Source organism: Bombus bifarius, unplaced genomic scaffold, assembly GCF_011952205.1.
Source record: "Bombus bifarius isolate JDL3187 unplaced genomic scaffold, Bbif_JDL3187 scf7180000008213, whole genome shotgun sequence".
NCBI classification, from domain to species: domain Eukaryota; kingdom Metazoa; phylum Arthropoda; class Insecta; order Hymenoptera; family Apidae; genus Bombus; species Bombus bifarius.
In genome coordinates this window covers 2,623,563-2,645,546 of record NW_022884516.1, presented here as the reverse complement: position 1 = coordinate 2,645,546, position 21,984 = coordinate 2,623,563, and the positions used below count along the sequence as shown (strand labels likewise).

Genomic DNA, 21,984 nt, shown 5'->3' with positions numbered 1-21,984 from the left:
ATATTGTAATTTTATATTCAATTGCGAGTTTCCCAAACCTAGGTATTAAGAATTACGTAATTACATCGCTTAATGAATCGAAACTTTAAAACTCACGTAATTGCTGTATACATTTTTCGTTACGTTCGTTTCATTCCTACCTGTTTTGTTTTTAGTTTTGCTACGATTACGTAGTTTTCCTTTCCGTAATAGAAATAGTCCGAGATTTTCCAACAAGTTTATCCCACGTGAAAAGATCGCGTGCACTCTTTTTCCGTAAATTGCGCTGAGTTTGCTGTGAAAGGCAGAAATCTAGAATACCAGTTAAATGAGGATGACCTGGTAAAACCCTTAGTTGCAAAAGCTCTGATGATGCAAAATTCTCATACTTGCGTAACGCGCATTCCAGACTGATTCATCTGATCTGAGATAGATTCGTTTAGATTGATTCCCTATAACCTCGTCTTTACCTCTGAACTTTAATGACACAAGGATGTAACAGAAATTCGTTTTCTCCCGAGGCTCGAGAGTGAGCAAATCGATTTGGAAATTAGACAACAGGTACTGTCAGAGTACATTGACATTTAACGATTTCAGTGGACCAGCATCCAGCAACAAAGACGAGTATTTAGCGAATATCCACGCACCGTCGAGATTCGACGTCTCGCTCGTCCTACTTGAAAACTTTCACTTACGTTGGCGTAAGAGGTCCAAACAACGACCGAGAGATTCGAACACGATGAGCAAAGAATCGAATGGTCAGTGATTTCTAACTCCGTAAAGACACATCTTTTGTAAGTAAGACTATTTATTCATGTAGACAAAAAACTTTTATATTACTGAATTTTTATCAACGGAATAACATAAAACGATACGATTGCTGGTTTCGTAAAATTCACGCATGAGAGGAAAACTGTGCAGAATCGTTCGAAGTTAATTGTCTGAAAACGATTGGAGATGGATAAATAAGGCAAGCGTAAGGAGACGGGTTTATTATGGCGTTTAGCAATAATTGCAACAGTAGTTTGTGAAACAACATTTAGAAGTGAATTGCACGAGTCGTAGCTGCTGGGTTCTCATGAAAGTCCAGAGATATAGAGTGGCAGATGATATGGTTCTCGATCTACGGCCGTACAGTCTGTGGGTATATATGTAGTTCTCGGAGAGCACTGCGCTCATGAGCAATAACGTAACTGTTGAAGAGTGAAAGTGCCGTAAAGTGGGACATGGCAAGAATAGCGTCCGATCTTTTAATTAATAAATAAAGCAAACAAACGGTTCTCATTTCCTTTGCCTTTTGTATTGAAGCGGCGGAAGACGGTTCGCCGTTTCATAAGACCTTGGCTGATATATTAAAATTTTACGCGTCTCCGTGAGAAAATTGCTTTCGATCTAGTTGATCGTTTCCTGGTATCGTTTGCTCGATATATCATGGCTAGGAGCAAAAAATCTAAATCGTTTACTTCGCTCTTTTTGCGACAGCCGGTTCGATATTTTTCTTATTATCGTTGACTTTCCTTTCAGCGAAGTTTCTTATATTAGCTGTATCATTCGCACCTATGTATGCATATTCTCATAACTGTGTTATATAATTAGACAGTATATACGGTATAAACAAAAAGTATTTGTGACCGGTGTTATATTCACTGCGCTTTCTATTTCCATCGTAAAGAGTACATTTTAAAATCTTGTATAGCGTGGGATATTATAAATAATTTAAAATTGAAAGACTTATCTAATGATAGATATGAAAATAAGATATAACACATTGATTTTACGTGTACATATACACGTATAAATTACTAATAATTACTAATCGATAAAAGTTACTTATCGAGAGTTAACTACTTAGAGATAAATTTTAGTATTAATAAATGAATTCTAGAAATGATAATTTTATGACAGAATTAGAATCACGTGGAACGATCAGTCAAATTTACGCGGCTATTTCATTGCAACGATGGCCGCACCTACTGACATTCGGTGCACATGTAAAGTGTGTACCGGAATTCGTGTCACGATTGACCAAATATTTTGCGTTTTAGATGTATACGGTTGGCTATTGAACTCTTATGTCGTGGTATGTAACATTAGAAATTTATCTCGTACCATCATCTTCTATAGTGTCGTATTTGTTCGGGTTAATTCGATATAGCTACAGACGTGTGTTTCCAAACGCGTGTCGTTATCTTCATCGAGTCGTAGAACTTTAATGACTCTACTACTTTTTTTCAAATACAGGATTTTTTCCAAGACGAGTTATGGGACAAATTACCGGGAAGTTGGAGGTTTGCATTACAAGATACTCCTCCTCGAGAATTCGGTAAATGGTTATCGGGAGACATCTCGTGGTGAGTACCGATACTATACCGTTCGAACTTGATTACCTGTTGTTTTACATGTTATTCTACAATCTTTTTAATTGTATTACAGCACACGTGTGTGGCCCTTAACATTGCTTGCACTTCGTCAAGTGGCTAATATTTTGCAAGTAAATAGAGATCACGAAGATCCAAAAAGTACTTTAACTTGTGAATTCAATAAAGTAATAACAAATAACAATGACAAAATTTGTAAAACTAGCAGAAATGATACATTTGACAAGTTATACACCCAGGATCAGAAATTTAATAACCTGTTTTCAAAACATATAAAGAAGAAAAAGAGATACGAGATACACGAAATAGCTGAAGTATGTGCAGGCTGTGCCTACGAAGCTAGCTGTAAATGTATCATTGATATTGGATCTGGAATGGGTCATTTAGCTCGTATCCTAGCGTTCCAATATGGATTAAACGTTACTTGCATCGAACAAGATTGTATACTATTGCAACAAGCTAGGTATGCAAATTGCTATGGTACAATATCATTATAGTCGATGCTAATAATAGTTTTGTTGCAGGAAATGGGATCAGGAATTATTGACGTCTATAAGAAAACACATACCTAATTTCCATCAAAAGTGTCCTCAACATTTTACAGCTAAATTAGAATCTTCGAGTTTAGTAGAATCAGAGTTAGTTAATCGATTAAAAGAATTGTTTCAGAATGAATTCGGTTTAAGCGAAACAGAAACTGAATTTGGTCTTATAGGACTTCATCCTTGTGGTGATCTAGCTCCTATATTATTGAAGTTTTACTCATCTAGAAGCGAGGCCAAATTTATTTGTATCGTAGGATGTTGTTATATGAAACTAACGATACAGTTCGTATATTTTCTTATAAGACCTTTTTCTTTAATATTATGTACTATAATAATTGATTTTCTAGATCAGAGACAAGAGAATTAAAGGGTTATCCACTTAGCCAGTATCTGTTAGCACATAAAAATCATTTGTTAACTTATACAGCATTAGAAGTAGCTTGCCACGCTATTGAAAAATATTGTGACAAATTAAAGAATGGAAATTATGAAGATTTAATAGTTAAGTGAATTGGTAAACATGTACATATTTGAATAAGTATTATTAACTGAATTATTTGTTTCAGGTACACACTTATAGAGCAGCTTTAGAAACTATTTTAGTAAAAAAAAATGAAAAATTGCGTCATAGTCAATTCAGGAATGTTAAAGTATCGAAAGGAATGACATTTGAACAGTTAAGTTACTAACATCTCATAACTGAAAATTAAATAAGCAGCAACGAATGTACAAGTATATACAAATATCTCTATTTCAGGTATTGTAGCGTAGCTACTGCAAATTTTGACGCTTATTTGCAGCCGCAAGAATCTGATATTAATAACTTAGAAATAAATAACCTGTTAAATCGGTGGGAACAAGTTATAATATTTGGATCGCTTCGAATGATGTTGGCGCCATTAGTGGAAACCATAGTGCTGTATGACAGATTTCTATTTCTGTCCGAAAAAAGTTTGACACCAACACTGAAACCGGTGTTCGATAGTAGATTGTCACCTCGAAATTTAGTATTAATGTCTAGGAAAAATAACTAGTCAGTTTAAAGTTTCAAATTATTTTCCGATAAATCCTACCTTGAATTTTTCCTTCTTCAATCGCTGTAAGTGTTCATACTATTGCACTTCCCGCGTCCACGAATCAAAGTTGCTCCAGATTACGATGTGCCTTTGATTGGACAATATCACTGAATTATAATCGTCGATGAATAATGTACTATTTCAATTTTCTGTTCTTCGATAATAACGACTTTTAAGAAAATCACATTATAAAAACTGCAATATTCTTTGCAAATGTTCTTTTGACTTGTTATTTAATGGTAATTTTATTGTTCGAATATACGATGCGAGCAACGATAGGCCGACCAATGGGAGAGTGGGGCAGAGGATAGACGCGCGTGCGCGTGATTCCACCTTAAAGATCATACCGTCAGTATTCGAATAGTGGCGTCGGTAGGTAGCGCTGCGGTGGCCGGCTACTTCGTTAGGGGCAGAGACGTTCCTCTCCAGCAACATCGCGATCCAGTTTCCCTTAAGCCGCTCTCGCGCGTTTGTCTGTTCTCGTCGCGTTCGCGTCGTGTCCTACCGATTATTTTCTCCTTCCTCCCCCCTCCCCCGCCCGCGCACGAGATCGTCGACACGGTAGAGAGCCGCGCGGTATACACACGGACGTGTCGTCGTAGCACTGAGTGTCCCGCTTTTAAAACTAAATTGTCCGGTGTCGAACCCTAGGATGGCGTTTAACGGAGACGGACCACACTCCAAGAGGCAGCGACTCGAGGAATCTGGTCACAGGGTGAGTACAAGTTTATATATTAGATTCGGTCGGAGGTATTTTGTCGGCGAAATTTGTCAATCAGTTTCTGTGCCTTAGACGGATTTTATTCGTTATTTGAACGTTTGGTATACTGGTACGGTGAACGCGTGCGTTTCAGCGTGTCGCGTGAGATTTACAACCCGTGAGGCGGTCGCGACACAGCGGTGGGGGGAAAGTCGCCATTTATCCGGTCGCTTTTACCCATATCACCGCCACCGCGTCGAAACAATGGGCGATGCGCGCGCTCTCGAAGAAGATTGTCTCGTGTCGTGGTCGTGTCGTGTATAATACGAAACGCACGTTTGCCTGATACGTGGCTCGTGTTTCGGCAGCAACCTGTTATCTCGTACGTGTGCTTTCTGTAATAACCGTTTCCGGGAATTCGGTTGACGACGCCGTCGCCACCGTCGTGGAAAGGCTTGCCCTGTTCTATCGTCGTTATTGGCGACGGCTGGTGCGCGAGGATGCACGTTCAAAACAAACCCCCGTCGGTGAACCGGGGTCGATAATTTCCATCGCGTTATCACCGCGAGACGAGGCGTTGTCGCGATGCTCGCCGTCTGCGATTATCTCGAAGGGCAGTTTCGTCTTTATACCGTGACCTATGATATATTCGGACAAACAGACCAGATAATAGCAGCACTGTGCTTGAACGTGTTGTGGTCTTAGGAGTCTCTTCGGCCGACGGCTCCCATGCATTTGTCATACCGTTTCTTTGGAACGACGTTTTCGTCCTGAAATCGATCCCTGGTCATTCCGTTAACGTTATATTAACCGAATGTATCCGGCGAGGGTATCGAAGGTACGAGAAAATACATTGATACTCATACGGATCGGCAATTATTAAAAGATATTTATTTGTTTTTTTTTATTATTATAGAATATGATTGATTGCCTTCTTCATATTACTTATAGGATTATATATTATAAATACGTAAAGCCAGCTGAAATCATTTCTCTTTGTATTCGAAACACGTATTACGTATACGTATTTACACGTGCTTCATTAAGTAGTCTAGAAAATTCGAATAATTTTTTTATTCCAATAAAGATGTATTTTTATTGTCTCGGCTTGAGAAATGTTTTTAGAGTGGCTATATTCGTTTATCTATACCTACACGATATATCGAAAAGCAACAATAATAAATCGCGATAGCATGAATCATATTTGCAATTCAGTTGGATAAATAATGAATTGGAATATGGCTGTAAAACTGACTACGAGCAGCGTTGAAAATAAAGTACACGTGCATTCATGAATAAAAATACCATATCACGCGGCGTTATCGTTACTCATTTTGTATTCGTTCAATTGTCCTTAACTAGTTATCAAATATGTTCCATCCATTATCTTGTAACAATACTCAGATATTGCTTATTTTTTAGACATCTTTTTAATCTCTTTGGAGTGATAATATTCACGCTCATTATCATTGTCGAGGATAATTTGTAAAAAACGGGTGAGAAACAAAAATTGAACATAACGAACAGAATGGGTCATTGTCACGTCAACTACTTCGTGACCTTCATTCCACGGTTGCTAACACTACTGCTGAGAACACATGCCACAGATGATGTAACGGTAGGCGTAATGTATTACATATGCATGTATGTCAATCATATTTTCACACGAAGTACGTCGGCATACATTGATCGGGATATTGAACTTTCACACCTTTATTTTTTATGAACTATCGTCTCATCGTTTAATTCGTTATTTTACTGCATCAACTGATGTTTCACTTTGTATTACGACTTTTGGTATTACATTATTTAAATTACCTGCAATTTCTTCGTTTTTTACGCGATATAATATTTATTACATTGTCCCCGATCAATATGTTATCTTTCAAAGAATTATGTTAGATACACCTGTATATCTCAGTTATATTCGCGTGAAAAATGTAGCCATTTTAAGCCACGTTTAACGTAAGCATTATCATTACTTTCATCAGAATTTCTTTCAATTCATTCTACTATCTATTATTGTGTACTATTATTAACTTCGCAGTTCCTAATAATTCCAATATGAGTTTCGAAATAGGAGTAATAATGATGCATAACTTGATTCACTCAATTCCTTGTTCTTCTTCAAACATAACCTGTATATTCGTTTTAAAACGCTAGATGTACCACATGACGATCGTCTTTGGAAAGAATTCCGTTCTATTTGTAAGAAATCGATCTACGAAAGGTCAACGGTACGTGGTGGCGGTTTCACGATAACATACAATTCTTGCGGTTAGTCCTATAGGTCAGCATTAAAATATGTATCGACGCGTTTCTCTTCTGTGTCGTATTTTCATGATCAGTGGTTGAGTAACGATCACGAATAAGACGCGTGAAAGTCGCTCGAATTGTTTCGGGAATGTTTCCATTTACGTAGTCACGGTCCAAGTTTTTTAACTTTTAAATTCATTATTCGGATTGGTTCACGTTTTAATTTTCCCTTCCTTTGCTCGACTACCTCTCCCTGACTGTATGATTGAGGAGAAAAGAATGCCTACACTTTCTCATTGTTAATGTTGATTAAGTTACCCACGAGCAGAAATAAATCCACGTAGTTGGAATATCAATGTAACCACCTTTGCTTGCGCCCTGCTATCCTTTGCACCGTACTCCATAATGCATGCGGATCCACTCGATTTCTCGGTTTCTGTTCTATAGACTCGTGGTCGGCCAGCTCGATTCAATTCCTCGTCTATTTTCGAGGCAATGGGGACAAAAAGTATATATCACTGTCTTTACCGTTCGATGATCGGATATGTTCAATATCAAAGCTTTTTAACGTTTCTTCATCATGAAATATTCAATGAGAATAAAAAACAAACTTATAAGTACATGTATCTCTGCCGACACTGTGTACGCGATTAAATCCGCGTTTCTCTCGATTACGTGATTTATCTTGATTATAGTTTCTGATATTTCTTCTGAAATTCCCAAACACTCCTGTAAAGAGCAGATAATCGCAGCTATATGGAAATGGAAGTTTGGCGGAGAACAGTTTGAAGAACCGTTATCTTGATCTTTAGTCACGTTCTATCATTCGTTTCGTCGTTTCTCTCGTTACTCGTCTCGTAACCTCGTGAAATTCATCCGAACGTTCCTTTCTTGCGGAACGAGTATGGTCGGTAGTCGCGGCTAGAGACAGAAGTTCCAGCAAATCGATAACGTCAATGTTGATCCGCGAAGAGTTATTTTGTGCCAAATAGCTCGAACAACTCGAGTCAATTAATGTGCGGCACACGTTTGACATTTCTACGAACGTAACTGTGTAATACGCGGTCATTTCGATGGAAAATAACAGTATCCGTATAAATTATGCTATTAACTATTAAGGACCAATGTTGCATTCACGCAACTTGTCACTCGTAACCTTTTTCAGTTAATTGACATTATCGAATTTTGGATTTTTACATCGTGATTGTGAAAAGGATTGCCAAGCATTCGCTTAGTATTTTTTTTAGTCATTGTCTCTTCTTTCACTTCCTATCTTTTGCAATAATAAGATTTGAAAATACTGAAATATCGATAGCATCAGGATATAAATCTTCTTCAGAGTATAGAATCTTTTCTTTACACTTTTGATTTCTGTAATGCACTTCTGTCTAGTACCTGTTATTCTTTTACTTCTTTTTACGGTTTCGTTTACTTTGATAAGATGATTAAGTTACTTTGTTCGTATCTTCCAATGACGTTGCGTTTATGCAAATTTTGCGAATTATTTCATCGTATCAGTAACATAAAACAGTCTATCGGTCCCATCGCTAATTATAATCCTTCGAAGACGACACGACGTGTACTTCTACATTTGTTCTTAGCAAAAGGCAGTGGCCAGATCTTAGTGCACGCGTTTCGGCCAACGACGCGACGGAACGAAAATCCGTTCGTTTGAACTTTGCCAACGCAAAGTCAAGCCGTCTCTCAAACTTCGCGACACCGTCCATTCGGATCTCGGTGTGTCATACCGACCGAAATATCTTTGACTCTTGACTAGTATCCTTGCTGGGTAATGTGCACGTGCTCCCGTAACTGGAATGTCTGACGAAGTAACTCTGTCAGCTTGGCTATGATGTGTCCATGATAAAAAAGAAGATCGATACTCGCTTCCTGTCAGATAGTATAGCGTACATACTTGAAAATTGTATCGTGAATGAAATTCATGGATGTCGTTCAAGGGACACACGACGCTTTATGATCAGCAAGTGGCTGCACTGGGCGGATTCCTATGAAATTTTAACACCTGAAGGGTCACTTTCTTTTGACATATTGACGCTTTTCACGCGGACCAGTTCATACAAATCTAGAAACCATTTTTCACAATCTTCTTTATTCCTCGTCGTTTTGTCGACGATTAGGTGACACGAAATACACGGTATTTGTCATGTAAACGACAACCGCATATGCGAATAATGAAAGTATAAGTTTAAATTGATATTAAATTAGAAGGGATATTCTTAAAGTTAGAATTATCGAATTTCGGAGTGAACGTTTCCTACAATTACTAAATACATGGTGGTTTTAGCGAAATTAATGTTGACTTTTATCTAAATGGGATTTACATCCACTTTAACCCTTTTGAGACGAATTTTTCATTTAACAATGAATGCGATATATAATAATTCGGACTATAATACAGATACTCAATTTTGTAAGGTATTGGTTAATGATGATTTTCATAATGGGATATTTAATTCCATTTACAATGCGATTCTATGTCTCGATGATCTCAGTGATGTTCAGAAAAATAATAACGATATAATGACTTTCTTAAGTCATTTATTTTGGAACGTATCGTATCATTATTCTCATAATTATCTATATATATTATAGCGTAGTTTAGATTTCGTACTACAAATCTAGCGTTAAATAAGTCTTTATTTGAACTTTAATACTTTAATCGAATTTGCACGTAATAGAACACCTTTTGCTAATAAAGCACGTGTTCTACAAGTGGATGGCATGGAGTGGTGCTCGAAGAATCATCGGAATAGGACAATCTGTTTGTAGTACCTCGTGACATATTCTTCTATAGCCATCCATAGCATCGTTGCACGACATTTGATGAAATTACTCGTTTCGTTAGAAGCATATCCATAGTTCAGCCTGGAATCGTGGAATGTAATGTCTTCGTGTATCGACGTAAATTGCATTCAATATTATATAATGGAATAATACCTGGCTCCGATGGATAAGAGTATCGAATGCACAATAAATTGTCATCGATCATAATATCATTGTTTCATCAATCATGATTATTACACAGAGCACGAAAATAAACCGTCATCCGATACGTCGTAATAACGGTGAAAAGACCATTGTCCCGGAGTCGCGTTGCAATTTTCGTCATTACATTACTTCCACGCGCGTACGATCATTGCGTTTCTACGGCCAATGAAATTTAATTTCGCGCTTTTCAGCGCCTCGCGTTCCACGATTAAAATTCTATTCGTAAAATCGTCATATTTTAATTCAATCGTGTCACCTCTTTGTCAGCGATCAGACACAAAGTTGTTCCATTTAACATAAATGCTTCTAAAACTGTTTTACGAATTGTTTGGGTTAGGCTTGTTTGACAAGTTGTTTTTTTTTATTGTTTTTTAGTTAATATATATAGTAACTCACGGAGGTATTTAAACACTCGAGGAAACCTTTTACGGATACATATGTTGTTCCCCAGTGGAGGGGATTAATAATTAGATCAGAGCGATTGGAAATTTGTAGATTGTAATGTAAACCGTGTTATATAAAAACTGTGTGTCACATTGAACCGTATTATACTTGTGTTTAGTGATTGAGCGATAACGATATCATTGACATCCAGTCAATTTGATGTCAAAGTATTCGATAGGAAATATCGATATCGATACGTATCAAAATCTTACGTATTTTCTATCAGTTATCGACATTGATTTTTTTTCAATCGATAACAAACCAATACTATGCTTCATACGGATGAAAATCACAATTTGAACGTATGTATATGTCTTCTGAAACGGCTTCGACGAATGTTAAAGAATTGCTAACACGTTGTTCCGTACGTACGCTTTTTTGGTCGATTGCACATACACACATACACACACACACCGATGTTTCTCCTTTTCTACAAAGATCATAAACAGGCGGTTTTTGTTTTGGTAAATATTGTATTAGACAAACGTTACAATAACGACTGTGTCGCCAACGGTCACCGCAATGGTTATAGCAGTAGTGACAAAATACTATTCTAGAATTGTTTGCGTATTATGTATTATATAATTTAATCGTATAGTTCACGGTATTGATTCCTATTGCTGCTTCGTCATTATCTTGGTATTATCGATAATAAATAATATTTTCGCGAAGGATTAAATTGCAAAATGGCAACCGATATTGTCGTACAAGCATCAAGCAGCTATTATATATATATTTATACAAATATTTTCGTATAAGTATGAAATAGGTATCGATATTCTCGTGTAGGTATCAAACAGATATCGAATTTTCGTGTAGGTGTAAAACGGGTATCGAGATTTTCGTATCAAACAGGTATCGGCACATTCTCACACGTAAGTATCAAAGACGTATTGATTCCTTTTGATGCCTTTGTCTTTGATATTTATCGATGCCAGATCGAAATGTGTAGACCGGTATCGACACTATCGATGCATATTAGCAGGCATATCGCTATATATTTGTATTGCGTGGTGAAAGTTTGTATCATAGAAATTAGAGTTATTATTTTATATGGAGTTTAATTCGCGTTGGAATCTAAAAGTCCTATCTTCGCGTTGTATCTCCGGCATGTTGTATCTCTGTATTTGGAAGGATAACGGAGTGTTGTATGAGGCTGGAAGGCGAAGTGCTGGTATGGACAATGGACACCTTCGTGGAATATTCCACAGGGTTCGAATTCTGACGCGAGAATCGTTAGGCTGCACGTCGCTCGTATGACTGTTTAGAAACTCCGTGGTTTATGACAACATCTTTACTATTGAGGTATGGAAAAAGCGACGCGAAGCAACTAAAAATACGAGGTATTGAAAATGAGTCACGTACCACCTGACTGCTGGCAGCCACCAAAGTGCTAAAATTCTATTTTTCGAAAATAGCGATTGTTCTTGACCGTGGCATAAACCTGCCACGTCCTTGCTATACCTCTAACGTGTAACTAACAGCCTCCTTTTATATGTTTGCTTTATAACACTCAACGATACGTTTGCAGTAAACGTCTCGCGATTTCTATATTTATTTTCATATTTGTTGACACTCTTCTCGGTATAACCAATTATATCTCGTTATAATACGTATGGCATTTGTCTCTTGTTATAGTGTTAATAAAATCTCAAAATATTCCTTACAATACACAGAATATATTAATACAAATTTTCTGTGATAAGGGAAGGTCGGTGTGAAACGCAGCCGACGAAACGTTTACGTTTTCAGATTATTCCATCGCGTTCCGACGATTCGTCGTGCCCGATATCCATCGTGTCACCAGAGGACTGGACTGAAAATCGTGAAAAGCGTAATTTCCAGAAGAAGGTGCACGTATCTTTTCCCCGGCCCCCCCGTTCACCCGTTACTTCTGCACGCGAGTTCCCGAAATAACCGTACCGAAATAAAGGTTCGTTCTCGTTAGCGTAAAATTTCTTTGTGGAGCAGAGCTGTCAAAAGATGTTGTTGCGTAATGTCAGGATGACGCGTTTGACGGAATCAAATGAGATGTATTTCAATGGCGATCCTATATCTAGTAAATTTATAGCTTTTTTAATAATACCATATCGATAAATCTTTTTTCTTTGTCCTGTTATGCTGAGAATGCTTTGTGTCGCATCGAATACGTTTTTTGACGTACATATGTCATATTGAAAGAGCTATTGTGCTCTTCTCGAGTATTCCGAACATTTGCCCGAACGCATCGAGAAAATCATAGGTAAGCCATGGATACGTTAGAAGCAGACACGGCCAGACATCATTCATTCGCGATTTCCGACAGCGAATACGTTGAGTAGGATGTTCGAGTTAAAGTAGTCGTAGCCGGGGAAATTTATTGGACCATCCGCGGTCCTGGGACGTGTGATTATTTGCTCGAGGCGGCAAATTTGTCGGTCTCTCCGTGACACAGAGGAAGAATATCAATCGCCCTAAGGAATTCACGGTTTCCCCGTGAAAACTTACTCTTCCGTCTCCGTTGCAGCGTGTCAGCTTCTGCAAGTTAACCAAGCCTCTATCGGAAAGTTATCAACTTCCGTTTTCTACGACGATATTTTGAGAATTGGATAAGTCGTAGCCATTAGCATTCGCTAACTGTCTGTTATTTTGATTAATTAAATCGATCGAGTTGTTCGCGAAGAATAATTGGAACGAAGTTGCTGCGATTGTTCAATTTTCTGACGATCAGCTGCCATTGATTGCGACTATAGAGAAGCTATCGATTCGGTATAATTAATAGACAACTGTTAAGTACCGTGCGACGTGGAGAACCCTAATTACGCGAAGCCGAGGAACGTGCTATTGCGTTTGCAATTAGCATCGAGTACGACTCGACCACGAAGCAGTTTCGTCTTCGTCGTAAACCAAAATCGGGCATTAGCCAATATTTCGGTGATAAAATATTTTATCTCTGATTTAAAACCTACGTTATCCATTCGCCGAGTCGACGAATTCGGAAGATTTTGGAGACTTTTAATCTCGCTAAAAGCCCATTTTTCGTATGTGAATTACTTTCTATATTGTTGGGTAAGTTGCCGATACACGATACACGATGTACGAAAGCTCGATAGAAACGATCGTACCACGTTTCGTGAGAATTCGTTGGCCAGCGTTTTTGTTTCTCTTTGTTCGGAAACAGACGTCGATTTTCAATATGTTTTTGCACATACTGGCCTCTCCCCCAACCTCTCGCGCTTTTCAATTATCGTACTTTCATATGAAAGCTTCGCTTTATACCGCGAGCAGAAAGCATCGCATTCTTTCTTAAGAATCGGTATTAAAGCTCGTTTATTGATGGACGTTCTCCAGTGTACACGTATGGCTGAACCTGAAATACAGACCTCCGGCAGATTGGCTTCCGTGACCAAGGAAAATTAAATACCCTTCGATAGCAAATTCTCGTATGCAAAGTTTTACTTAACACCTGTCTTCCTTTATATTGTATGGAGGATTGATATATCGCATTTACAAGTACTGTACATGTACCTAAACTCGTTGGCAAATAAACAATTTATATGTCGGAGTCGGGTTGGCACTTTGGGGCGTTCTATGAACCTTTGCTTACTTTACCGTCGCGGATGTGGTTAGTGTTTATCAGTGCGAATGTGGGCACTACAAGAGGCTATGAGTAACGGCAATAGGATGTCCGAGATGATGGTGACAACGAATCCAAGTTCGATAACGAATCCACGGTCCACGGGAAGACCAGTATCAGCGTGACTTACTCGGCAATTCGCTCAACGACTAAGTAACTGTAAACTCCCTGAATCCAGATGAACCTACCCTTATATACTTCTGTCCCCGCTTCTCGGGTTAATCCTTGTTTTCAAGGAGAGTCATAAAATCATTCCGTACCTCTGTCAGGTACGCGGCCCTCCCGTGACCGTGGCTACGTCTGGTGACCCGTTATGTCACCTTAAACCTGAACCCTTGGTTATTAAACCCTTAAACATTAAAATCTTGACTATGGTGATGGAAGGTTTTTCCCAGCATTCCCGACGGAAAGTCCCGCTGTCCTTCCCTCTCCGACATATATAACAGTTTACCAATTTTACTCGTTGGTTTAATTTTCCTCACTACCTATCATTTTTTGTTTATGTGTACGTTTACGTCCAGATCGACAGATTCAATCGATAGGAGTTCAGATAATCGGGCATTAAATGAAATTTCGCTTATCACATTTAAAATATCAATCGTTTGAACATCGTGACAGAGATATTTAATCTCGAACAGTATTTACACACTTAACAGTAAGTATATTGCTAATCAAACAAACCAACGACGATAATCAAGGTAAACGAATCAACATGACAAATTCAGAATTTTTCATAGATCTGTAAATTCACAGCGACGCGTTCTTCTTCGAAAATTTGAATGATATTTTTCTAAAATATATGGATAAATCCTGGAATTATGTATTTTCTCGCGTACCTTTCGTTTTAATCTTGTTTAATAGAAATTCTACGTTTCGTTTACTGGCTCCAGCGTAAAGTTTCTCATGGTAGTTTGATTTTCCGCTTACATAAAGTTATCCCGAAATCGATAGCGAACCTTATGGCAGCGCTCTCACACTCGAACCAATTTGCGTGGTTCTGCGTCGCTTTCTATTTAATAAAGAGGCTTTATCGGCGGAAATCTTGAACTCTGTCGTGGTAGTAACTCGTTATCGCTTGTTTACACCCGACTCTGTTGAATGCTCGCGAGGCGCGTGCACCTTGAGCGTCCCGTGCAAACTCGCGTGAAATTTCACGGCGGCGAGTTGAGCGAGATTAAGGTCGTCGAGGAGTTAGTAAGGCGAGCAAAATGAAATTAGAACGCGTGGAATATTCGTCGATAAAGGCTGGCGGTCTCGCTATGCATCCCTTCTTTCCCATTTTCAGCAGTTTTGCTCGTTCGCCATGAGACTCGTCTTTAGAATTATAGCGGAGAAAGACAGAGATAAAGAGAGAGAGAGAGAGAGAGAGAGAGAGAGGGGGGGGGAAGGATTGTTTCGCTGAAAATGACCCGGTCGGTTGGAAACGGAAGCAACGAAGAGTCCATTTTCTGCGTAATACGGCTTTGCTGATTTTCCAGGATGACTTTCCTTCCTATTTGTCTATGCAAATACGAAATACGAATACAAGCCGCGAAAATGCAATAGTCATATAACAATCGTCTGTCGCGCGAAGATGCAAACTATAGGCGAACGTGATACGAAAATACGCGGATTGATACGGAAATCGCATGTACCGTTGACGTTTCTGTTTGGTGACACAGATTGAATTATAGTAGAAATTCCTGTACATTTCCATATATGTTGTTTCGTCGATATTTTGCCTTGGTTCGTAGTGTAAATATTTGCCTTCATACCTTGGCATTTCACTGTCGACTATATCTTATAAAATTGACAAATATGATGTTTGATTTCCCCTCTGTAAATATCGCACGGTCGTTGAACCTTGGAGATGAAGTTGTTTCTTCGATCATTTTGGTGTTCTCTTCGTTGTTTACATGTTTCTTATATTATTTATCGATTTCGTTAAAAATTTGAATGCAGTTCCAAACGTAATGGCAATTCCGACTTACGAATTGGAAGATTCCACGTCTTGCAGATTGTCTGTCCACGTGTTCGATACATCGATGTTTTCTCTAACGAACAGTTATGCGCCTGTCTTCGTTTCTTCGCCGTATAAATCTGGTCTTAAGTTCGTCGCCTGAAGCCAATAGCGGAACATTCAAAGTTCGTTCTGCCATGGGTATTACTTGTGACGTAAAAATCCTACGGAACTTTCGTCGCGATTAACCGAAGGTTTTTGCTTATCCTAGTTTTATTTCGGATCGATAATCTGTGGATGGCCAGCAAACTAGCCTGACTGGCAAATATTACAAACTGGCGAGAGTAGGACGGTGTTGAATTAGATTTATGATATCTTTAGCGGTTGTTAGCTTATTATACACAACGGGACAAATTACGGCCAATGAAAGGCATTGTCGGTTCAAGGTCGTAAACCTTGCGTGTCCAGTTTACGACGTGTTTTATACTTTTCTACGGCACCTCGTCCTAAAATGTTTCAGCGAAATATAAATTACATTGACGAAGTTCGTATGCCGTCAAGCGAATAGTTTCGACCGCCAAACATTCCTGTCAAATTCGAATTCCTTTGCAAACGGGTATTTTATTACGGGGATTCCACACGATTGTTCTTTTTCTCATTTTAGAAAGGTACCGTTGCAAATCACAGTGAGCGAGTATAAAGAATTCCGCGTTAATGTTTGCGCGATGGAATTCTTCGCGTACAAACCCAGCGAGTTCACCAAAGAAAATGCCGTTCATCGAATACATTTCCTCCTAATATCGAACAACTCGTTGTTTTGTGTTTGCCGCAAACGCAGGAACGAAGCTGCCCTCGCGGCCTGTTGGCTGCGCGCATTGTTCTGCTCTAATAATTGCGTTCACATTCAATTGGTCGGAACGAAAAGGTTCTGCCACGTCGACAATGATTTAGGATCGACTGAATCGCCTTACTGCGGTGATTAGACTTAACTGTACTTGTGGTTAACTGTACTGTACTAGATCGTGCGATCTATTCCTATGACAGGGTATGACAGTTTCGTGTCGTTACGATATTTCATCGTCCAAAATTGTTTGACTATGATCGACTACAACCTCGTGGTTCTGCGAATGCTCGACTTTCTTCGACAGTCGTACATAGCCTATACTAAATTATACTACTCTGACGTGACAGCATGTCGTCACCCCTTTTACAACATTATTATATATACTTATTTAATAACGATGGATTAGAGTAGCGTGCTAAGTACATCGTGACGGAAACGTTCTCGAATGCTCAATTTTTCTCAACGATCGCGTGCAATCTATTCAAAATTGTTTCACTATAATTGACTGCAAAGAATATCTCTTTAAATGCTTGATTTTTTTTTCGTATAATCTTTTTCGGAAGTGTGTCAAGCTTTGCGCGAAAGGAGGTCGCGGAAAAACTTCTATCAATCATTTACATAGTCTGGTTTCTGCAGTCTAATCGTTGGAAGATATTAGAAAGTATCGAACGAGGCAAATGAATTTTTTTCTCCGGACGATATACCGTTGAACGAGTATTAATGCTCGGGAACGTGCACAGAATAATTTCGCGAGATCTCGGTGTACCGTGTTGCAACTGATATTATAATTTCTTTCGGACAAAAAATTCGATCCCCATCTTCACCCTCTTCGAGGACTTTAATATCCATTCATGCTCTGATGCCAGTTTCAGAGGGACGCATTTTCTCTCTACTCCCCCTCGTTCGTCCCTCACTTTTTCTTTCGTTTTTTACCTGTCGCTTGTCTGACGACAACAAGGTCGATACTCCAACCGTAATCTAAGCATTATGATAAATGGATTTCACTAATCAAACATTAAAATCCATACACGAACCTTTGTATAACTGCAACTGCTACGTGATTGGATCGATTAATGCAACGTGACGATTTTGTATGTGTCTGACAGGACGGTTGGTTCACAGTGAATGTGAAAGTTGAAAACTCTGGTAGACTTATATAAGTTCGATGGTCGAATTCTTTAACTTAGCGCTAGCAGAAATATGTGGTACAGCGTTAAAAAAGGATAAAGAAACGTCGACTTGATAGTTTAGGATTCCATTATCCGTTCGATTCATTAAATGTAGATACCGGGCGCTAGATTGTTCACCGGTTGGATGAAAGGCAAGCGAAACCAACCTTCGCACCTTTCACCGTGGATGAATCATTCGCGATGCACATCTGAAATACGAAATTTAAATTTGCCTTAATCTCTGCTGTTAACGTCATCGCGTGTCTACAGGCAGAGATCTGTCCTTGGTATCTTTCGGCGTGCAAGGTTCTATGACCCACGTGTTGTACGTTCGAACGCACGTGGCTTACGGAAACTGTAACGTAGCTGAATAGATCGTGTAAACAGCGTTCTAACGTGGTGTATGCAACTCGTTGAAGAATTCATAGGCAAAGGGGTTAAACGTTAAAGCGGTTCTCAGAGGTCGTGGTCATGTGTACGCGTACAGAGAGGAGACCCTTTCTCTATAGGAGAATCGCGGTGGCCCAATTATCTTGTCCGCTATGAATTACTTACTTACAGCCTCGTGGCTGCACACTGGCATCTTTAGCGAGGTCTCCTAAGATGAAACTTTCCACGTACCTCGCCTTAATTCCATCAACGACGTCTACCCGACGCTGGTTAGGGTAATAAAAACGGGAGAAAATTGCGGGGCAGAACTTGCGGCGCTTAAGAGCGTTGTTCATTGGGAAATTTCAATGCAACCGTGAGGCGAGGTAAAAAGTTTCTTCGGGCCAGCTTTTGCACTCTTGAAAAAAACAGAGTAATATCGTTCGTAGGCTGTGTAGTAGAAGGCTTGGGAAATTAAGTCGGGAATTAGCGGTTTCATGAAACGCAACCTTGGCGTGGCCGAAACTAATGAACGATAAGTAAAATCGAGGCGGAGCTTGGAAACAAATGGACGGAATAACCGGTGGTTCGTTGTTTCGTCGGTGTTTCTAGTTGGGAGGGGGGGTGGTGGTGGTGGTATATGGTTCTCGAGAAAGTTGGTTCGATGTAGAAACTAAGTCATTACAGAGCATAAGCATTGTTCTTGCTGTTAATCTCTTTATCAGCACGTGGCTGGCAGCCGGCCAATCGACTTTCTCCTTGACTCCCGGGACGATCTACGACATCTTCACCTTGTTTTCATTCTACTCGTTTCTACTCCAACGTTTCCGCCCGGTACGCGAATCAAACGTAAGCATTCGCTTCTCTATCGCGATAACAATACGACGACTGTGAAATTTGTATACGTATGCGCGTATGTATATAAATATTCTCGTCTATTTCGCTTGGTTTATGTTCTTGAATACGAAAGATGATATTAACGAATTGTGTAGCAGAGTTGAGTTACAAGCACAGCTCTTTATTTTGATATAATAAGAGTATAATCCATGAAAACTCTATACGGATAAAATATTTTCATATATTTCGTTTGATTCGCGAATACGAAAAATAATACGAATGGACCTTTTAGTATTTGCCGAGAAATGTGACTCTTCGCTTCTCGATTGTAATTACGATTCCGATTATAAAGACCATAAATAATATATACAAGGTTATATACGTGATAAGTGTTTTCATATATGAATTTCGTTTCCTCTGTATTCTAAAATAACAAGGCCAATAATAACGAACTTTTTAATACTTCAACAGGAAATATATTCCTGAATACTCGCATCTGTATAATCCTAATACATATTCATATCTTATAATGTATATTTCACAGCGCGAATTAATCCTTGGAATAAACCGAATTCTCGTAAAATATAAAATTTTCTTTGCAATTACGATCGTATATGAAAAACGCAGAACACCTTGCGTATTGTTGTTCGGTCGTAAAACAACGAGGACAAAATGAACAACCTCGATCGCGCCGACAGTTCCGGAAATGAAATCACGGCGGCGAATCATCGGAGCTATAGATCTCGCGAAAATTTATCAGAAAACGAGAGCGTCGACGACGGTATTTTTTTCGTGGCGGTCAGGCGTGATCCATTGAGCGTGAAACCACGTGGTTGGCCAGCGGCCAACGCCGAGTTATGTTTATAACAACGTATTACGGATTCTACGTGGGATTCACCGCGCTTCGTAACTGCGATACTATGCAGTCTATATGACGATGCGACATACCGTCAGAAATCTTGGACCGCGTTCCCGCCGATAGCTTCCTCTTCTCCTTTTCCTCTTCTTCCGTTTTTTTCCGTTCTCAACGAGATTTTACTTGGACGCAAGCCCGCGCCGACTCTTTTTACATCTTATTCCTCTTGTTCCTCGAGGATATTTGGAAACGTTTCACCGATCGGCTCGATCTACTCCGTTAGAGTTTCTTGTTCAACGTTGCACGCAGCAGCAGACAGACCGACGCGTTTTTAAACGAGGTTATCACGACGGTCGATCGAATCGATTTTTTCACAGTGAAGAAGAAAGGACGACGATCGATTCGGTATTTTGAGAGCGTAACGTTTAATTCGTCGACCCGGTGTATTCTTTTCCGAATAATCCGCGCAATGCGCTTAAAGTTTACTCGAGCGAATCGGAGCGTTAATCCTATTAGAGAAGAGATTATTCTCTTAATGTCTCACCTTTCCAATACTTGGCACAGTCTGCGCCGATTCTCCGAACACCTGGAAAGTTGCAAATTGTCGACGACTCTCGTTCTTTCTTTCGTTCGTTCGTTCGTTTTGATAGGAAATTCCAACTTTTTCGATTTTTCCGCTGAAACTTTATCGACGCTCGCAATAAAAATTGACGCGGAAGTCACGATGGAATTTAATCAACACGCCTCTGTTTGCAACACTTCAAAAATAGATTGGCGAAACAACAATGCGACGAGAAACTCGAATTGAAATTTAAACGATATTTACCGACTGCCTTTCGGCACAGAAGACCAGTTAATTGGGGCCGCTCCCAACGATGAATAACGAATGTTAATTTCTACCAGAAGAAACTCGTCCATTCAATTATACGGCCCTTTTCACGACCTCTTTGTAAGTCTTTTCATGTTAGTTTTTCCAGCTGAAGCTTTCTCTCTCTCTCTCTTTCTCACTATTTCTCCGAATCCACTACACTGGATTATTTTCCGTTAAAACGTAATGACTCGAGACCGTACAATTTTCTTCTGTTACGATTAAACGTTATTTCCATGCAGCGTAGTATAGCCGCCAGCTTAAATCGTACGTTATAAATATGAAACACTCCCTTAAGCCATTATCGGAGCAACCCTTGTACAGTTTATCATGGAAAATTTGCATGTGCTCAAAATTATAATGCTCTTTTGTTTCTCTACAGCGTTATCATTCATCGTGCTAAATTTCATTCTGTTTTAGTAACACCTGTCATCAGATTGTGAATCTTTATGCGTTCATAAGAAATACGAATGCGCAAGAATATGTATAATATGCAAAAGCGAGTGAAATATGCAACAGTACTCGTTATAATATTCAGATAAGAATAACGTCTTAAATACCTTAATCGAAATAAAAGTAAACATTTCTTTTAATAATCTTTTATGGAAGAATCGTTAACGCAAATTTCCGAACACGTTTCAAAGAAATGTTTGTTTCTTTAACTCCTACGGTCAATTTTTCACGACAATTAGTAAAAGTTCAAGCCGTGTGAAAAATCTCCTAAAATAAGGAACCGCGTGTGTCGTCGAACTTGAAGAATAAAGTCACTCCACGTACATTTCCATCCTTTTCCATATCAAGTACCATATTTTGGAACATAGTTTCACAAAGTGAGATTCACAAGCGTTTCGTTCCATTCGCATCGTCAGATTTTTCGCTAGTAAAATTCCATTGTGACATTCATAACGGTAGTTTATATACGTACCATGTATTTCCACTATTTACAATACTCGATATCGTGGAGATATATCGGGCTATATTTCATACGTGCCCAAGTTTCGCTTAAATCGTGTTTAAAGCAACCAAGCACCGACACGCTATTTCTCTATAATCGATGGAAGCGATATTTCGTTTGCGCTTTAAGGGTTTACGTAGGATA

General features: G+C 39.0%; 2 protein-coding genes across 3 annotated transcripts in view; both read left to right on the top strand.

Moving 5' to 3' along the window:
• The first annotated feature begins 1,902 nt into the window (after window positions 1-1,902).
• On the top strand, window positions 1,903-4,186 carry LOC117210926 (protein RRNAD1). Its single transcript, XM_033454380.1, has 7 exons — window positions 1,903-2,059; window positions 2,221-2,330; window positions 2,413-2,820; window positions 2,882-3,184; window positions 3,250-3,403; window positions 3,469-3,578; window positions 3,660-4,186. Exons 1-7 carry the CDS (start codon window positions 1,940-1,942, stop codon window positions 3,934-3,936), a joined length of 1,482 nt encoding a protein of 493 aa, XP_033310271.1. The 5' UTR covers window positions 1,903-1,939; the 3' UTR covers window positions 3,937-4,186.
• Window positions 4,187-4,330: 144 nt separating this feature from the next.
• Window positions 4,331-21,984, top strand: part of LOC117210927 (heterogeneous nuclear ribonucleoprotein L) — a 157,608-nt gene continuing 139,954 nt past the window's right edge. The window contains exon 1 of one of the 2 annotated variants that reach the window (XM_033454381.1): window positions 4,331-4,693. In XM_033454381.1, coding sequence (XP_033310272.1) covers window positions 4,631-4,693 — 63 coding nt within the window. In that variant the 5' untranslated portion in view covers window positions 4,331-4,630. Of the gene's footprint in view, window positions 4,694-4,928; window positions 5,517-21,984 lie in introns of those variants that run through there. The other variant, XM_033454382.1, reaches the window with a different exon arrangement.

Bases quoted from the DNA above. Each gene is read 5' to 3' on its own strand.
- LOC117210926 (XM_033454380.1), top strand. From the start codon at position 1,940: ATGGCCGCACCTACTGACATTCGGTGCACATGTAAAGTGTGTACCGGA. The intron at 2,821-2,881 runs GTATGCAAATTG...GTTTTGTTGCAG, and splicing joins ATACTATTGCAACAAGCTAG to GAAATGGGATCAGGAATTAT. The intron at 3,579-3,659 runs GTTAAGTTACTA...TCTCTATTTCAG, and splicing joins AAAGGAATGACATTTGAACA to GTATTGTAGCGTAGCTACTG.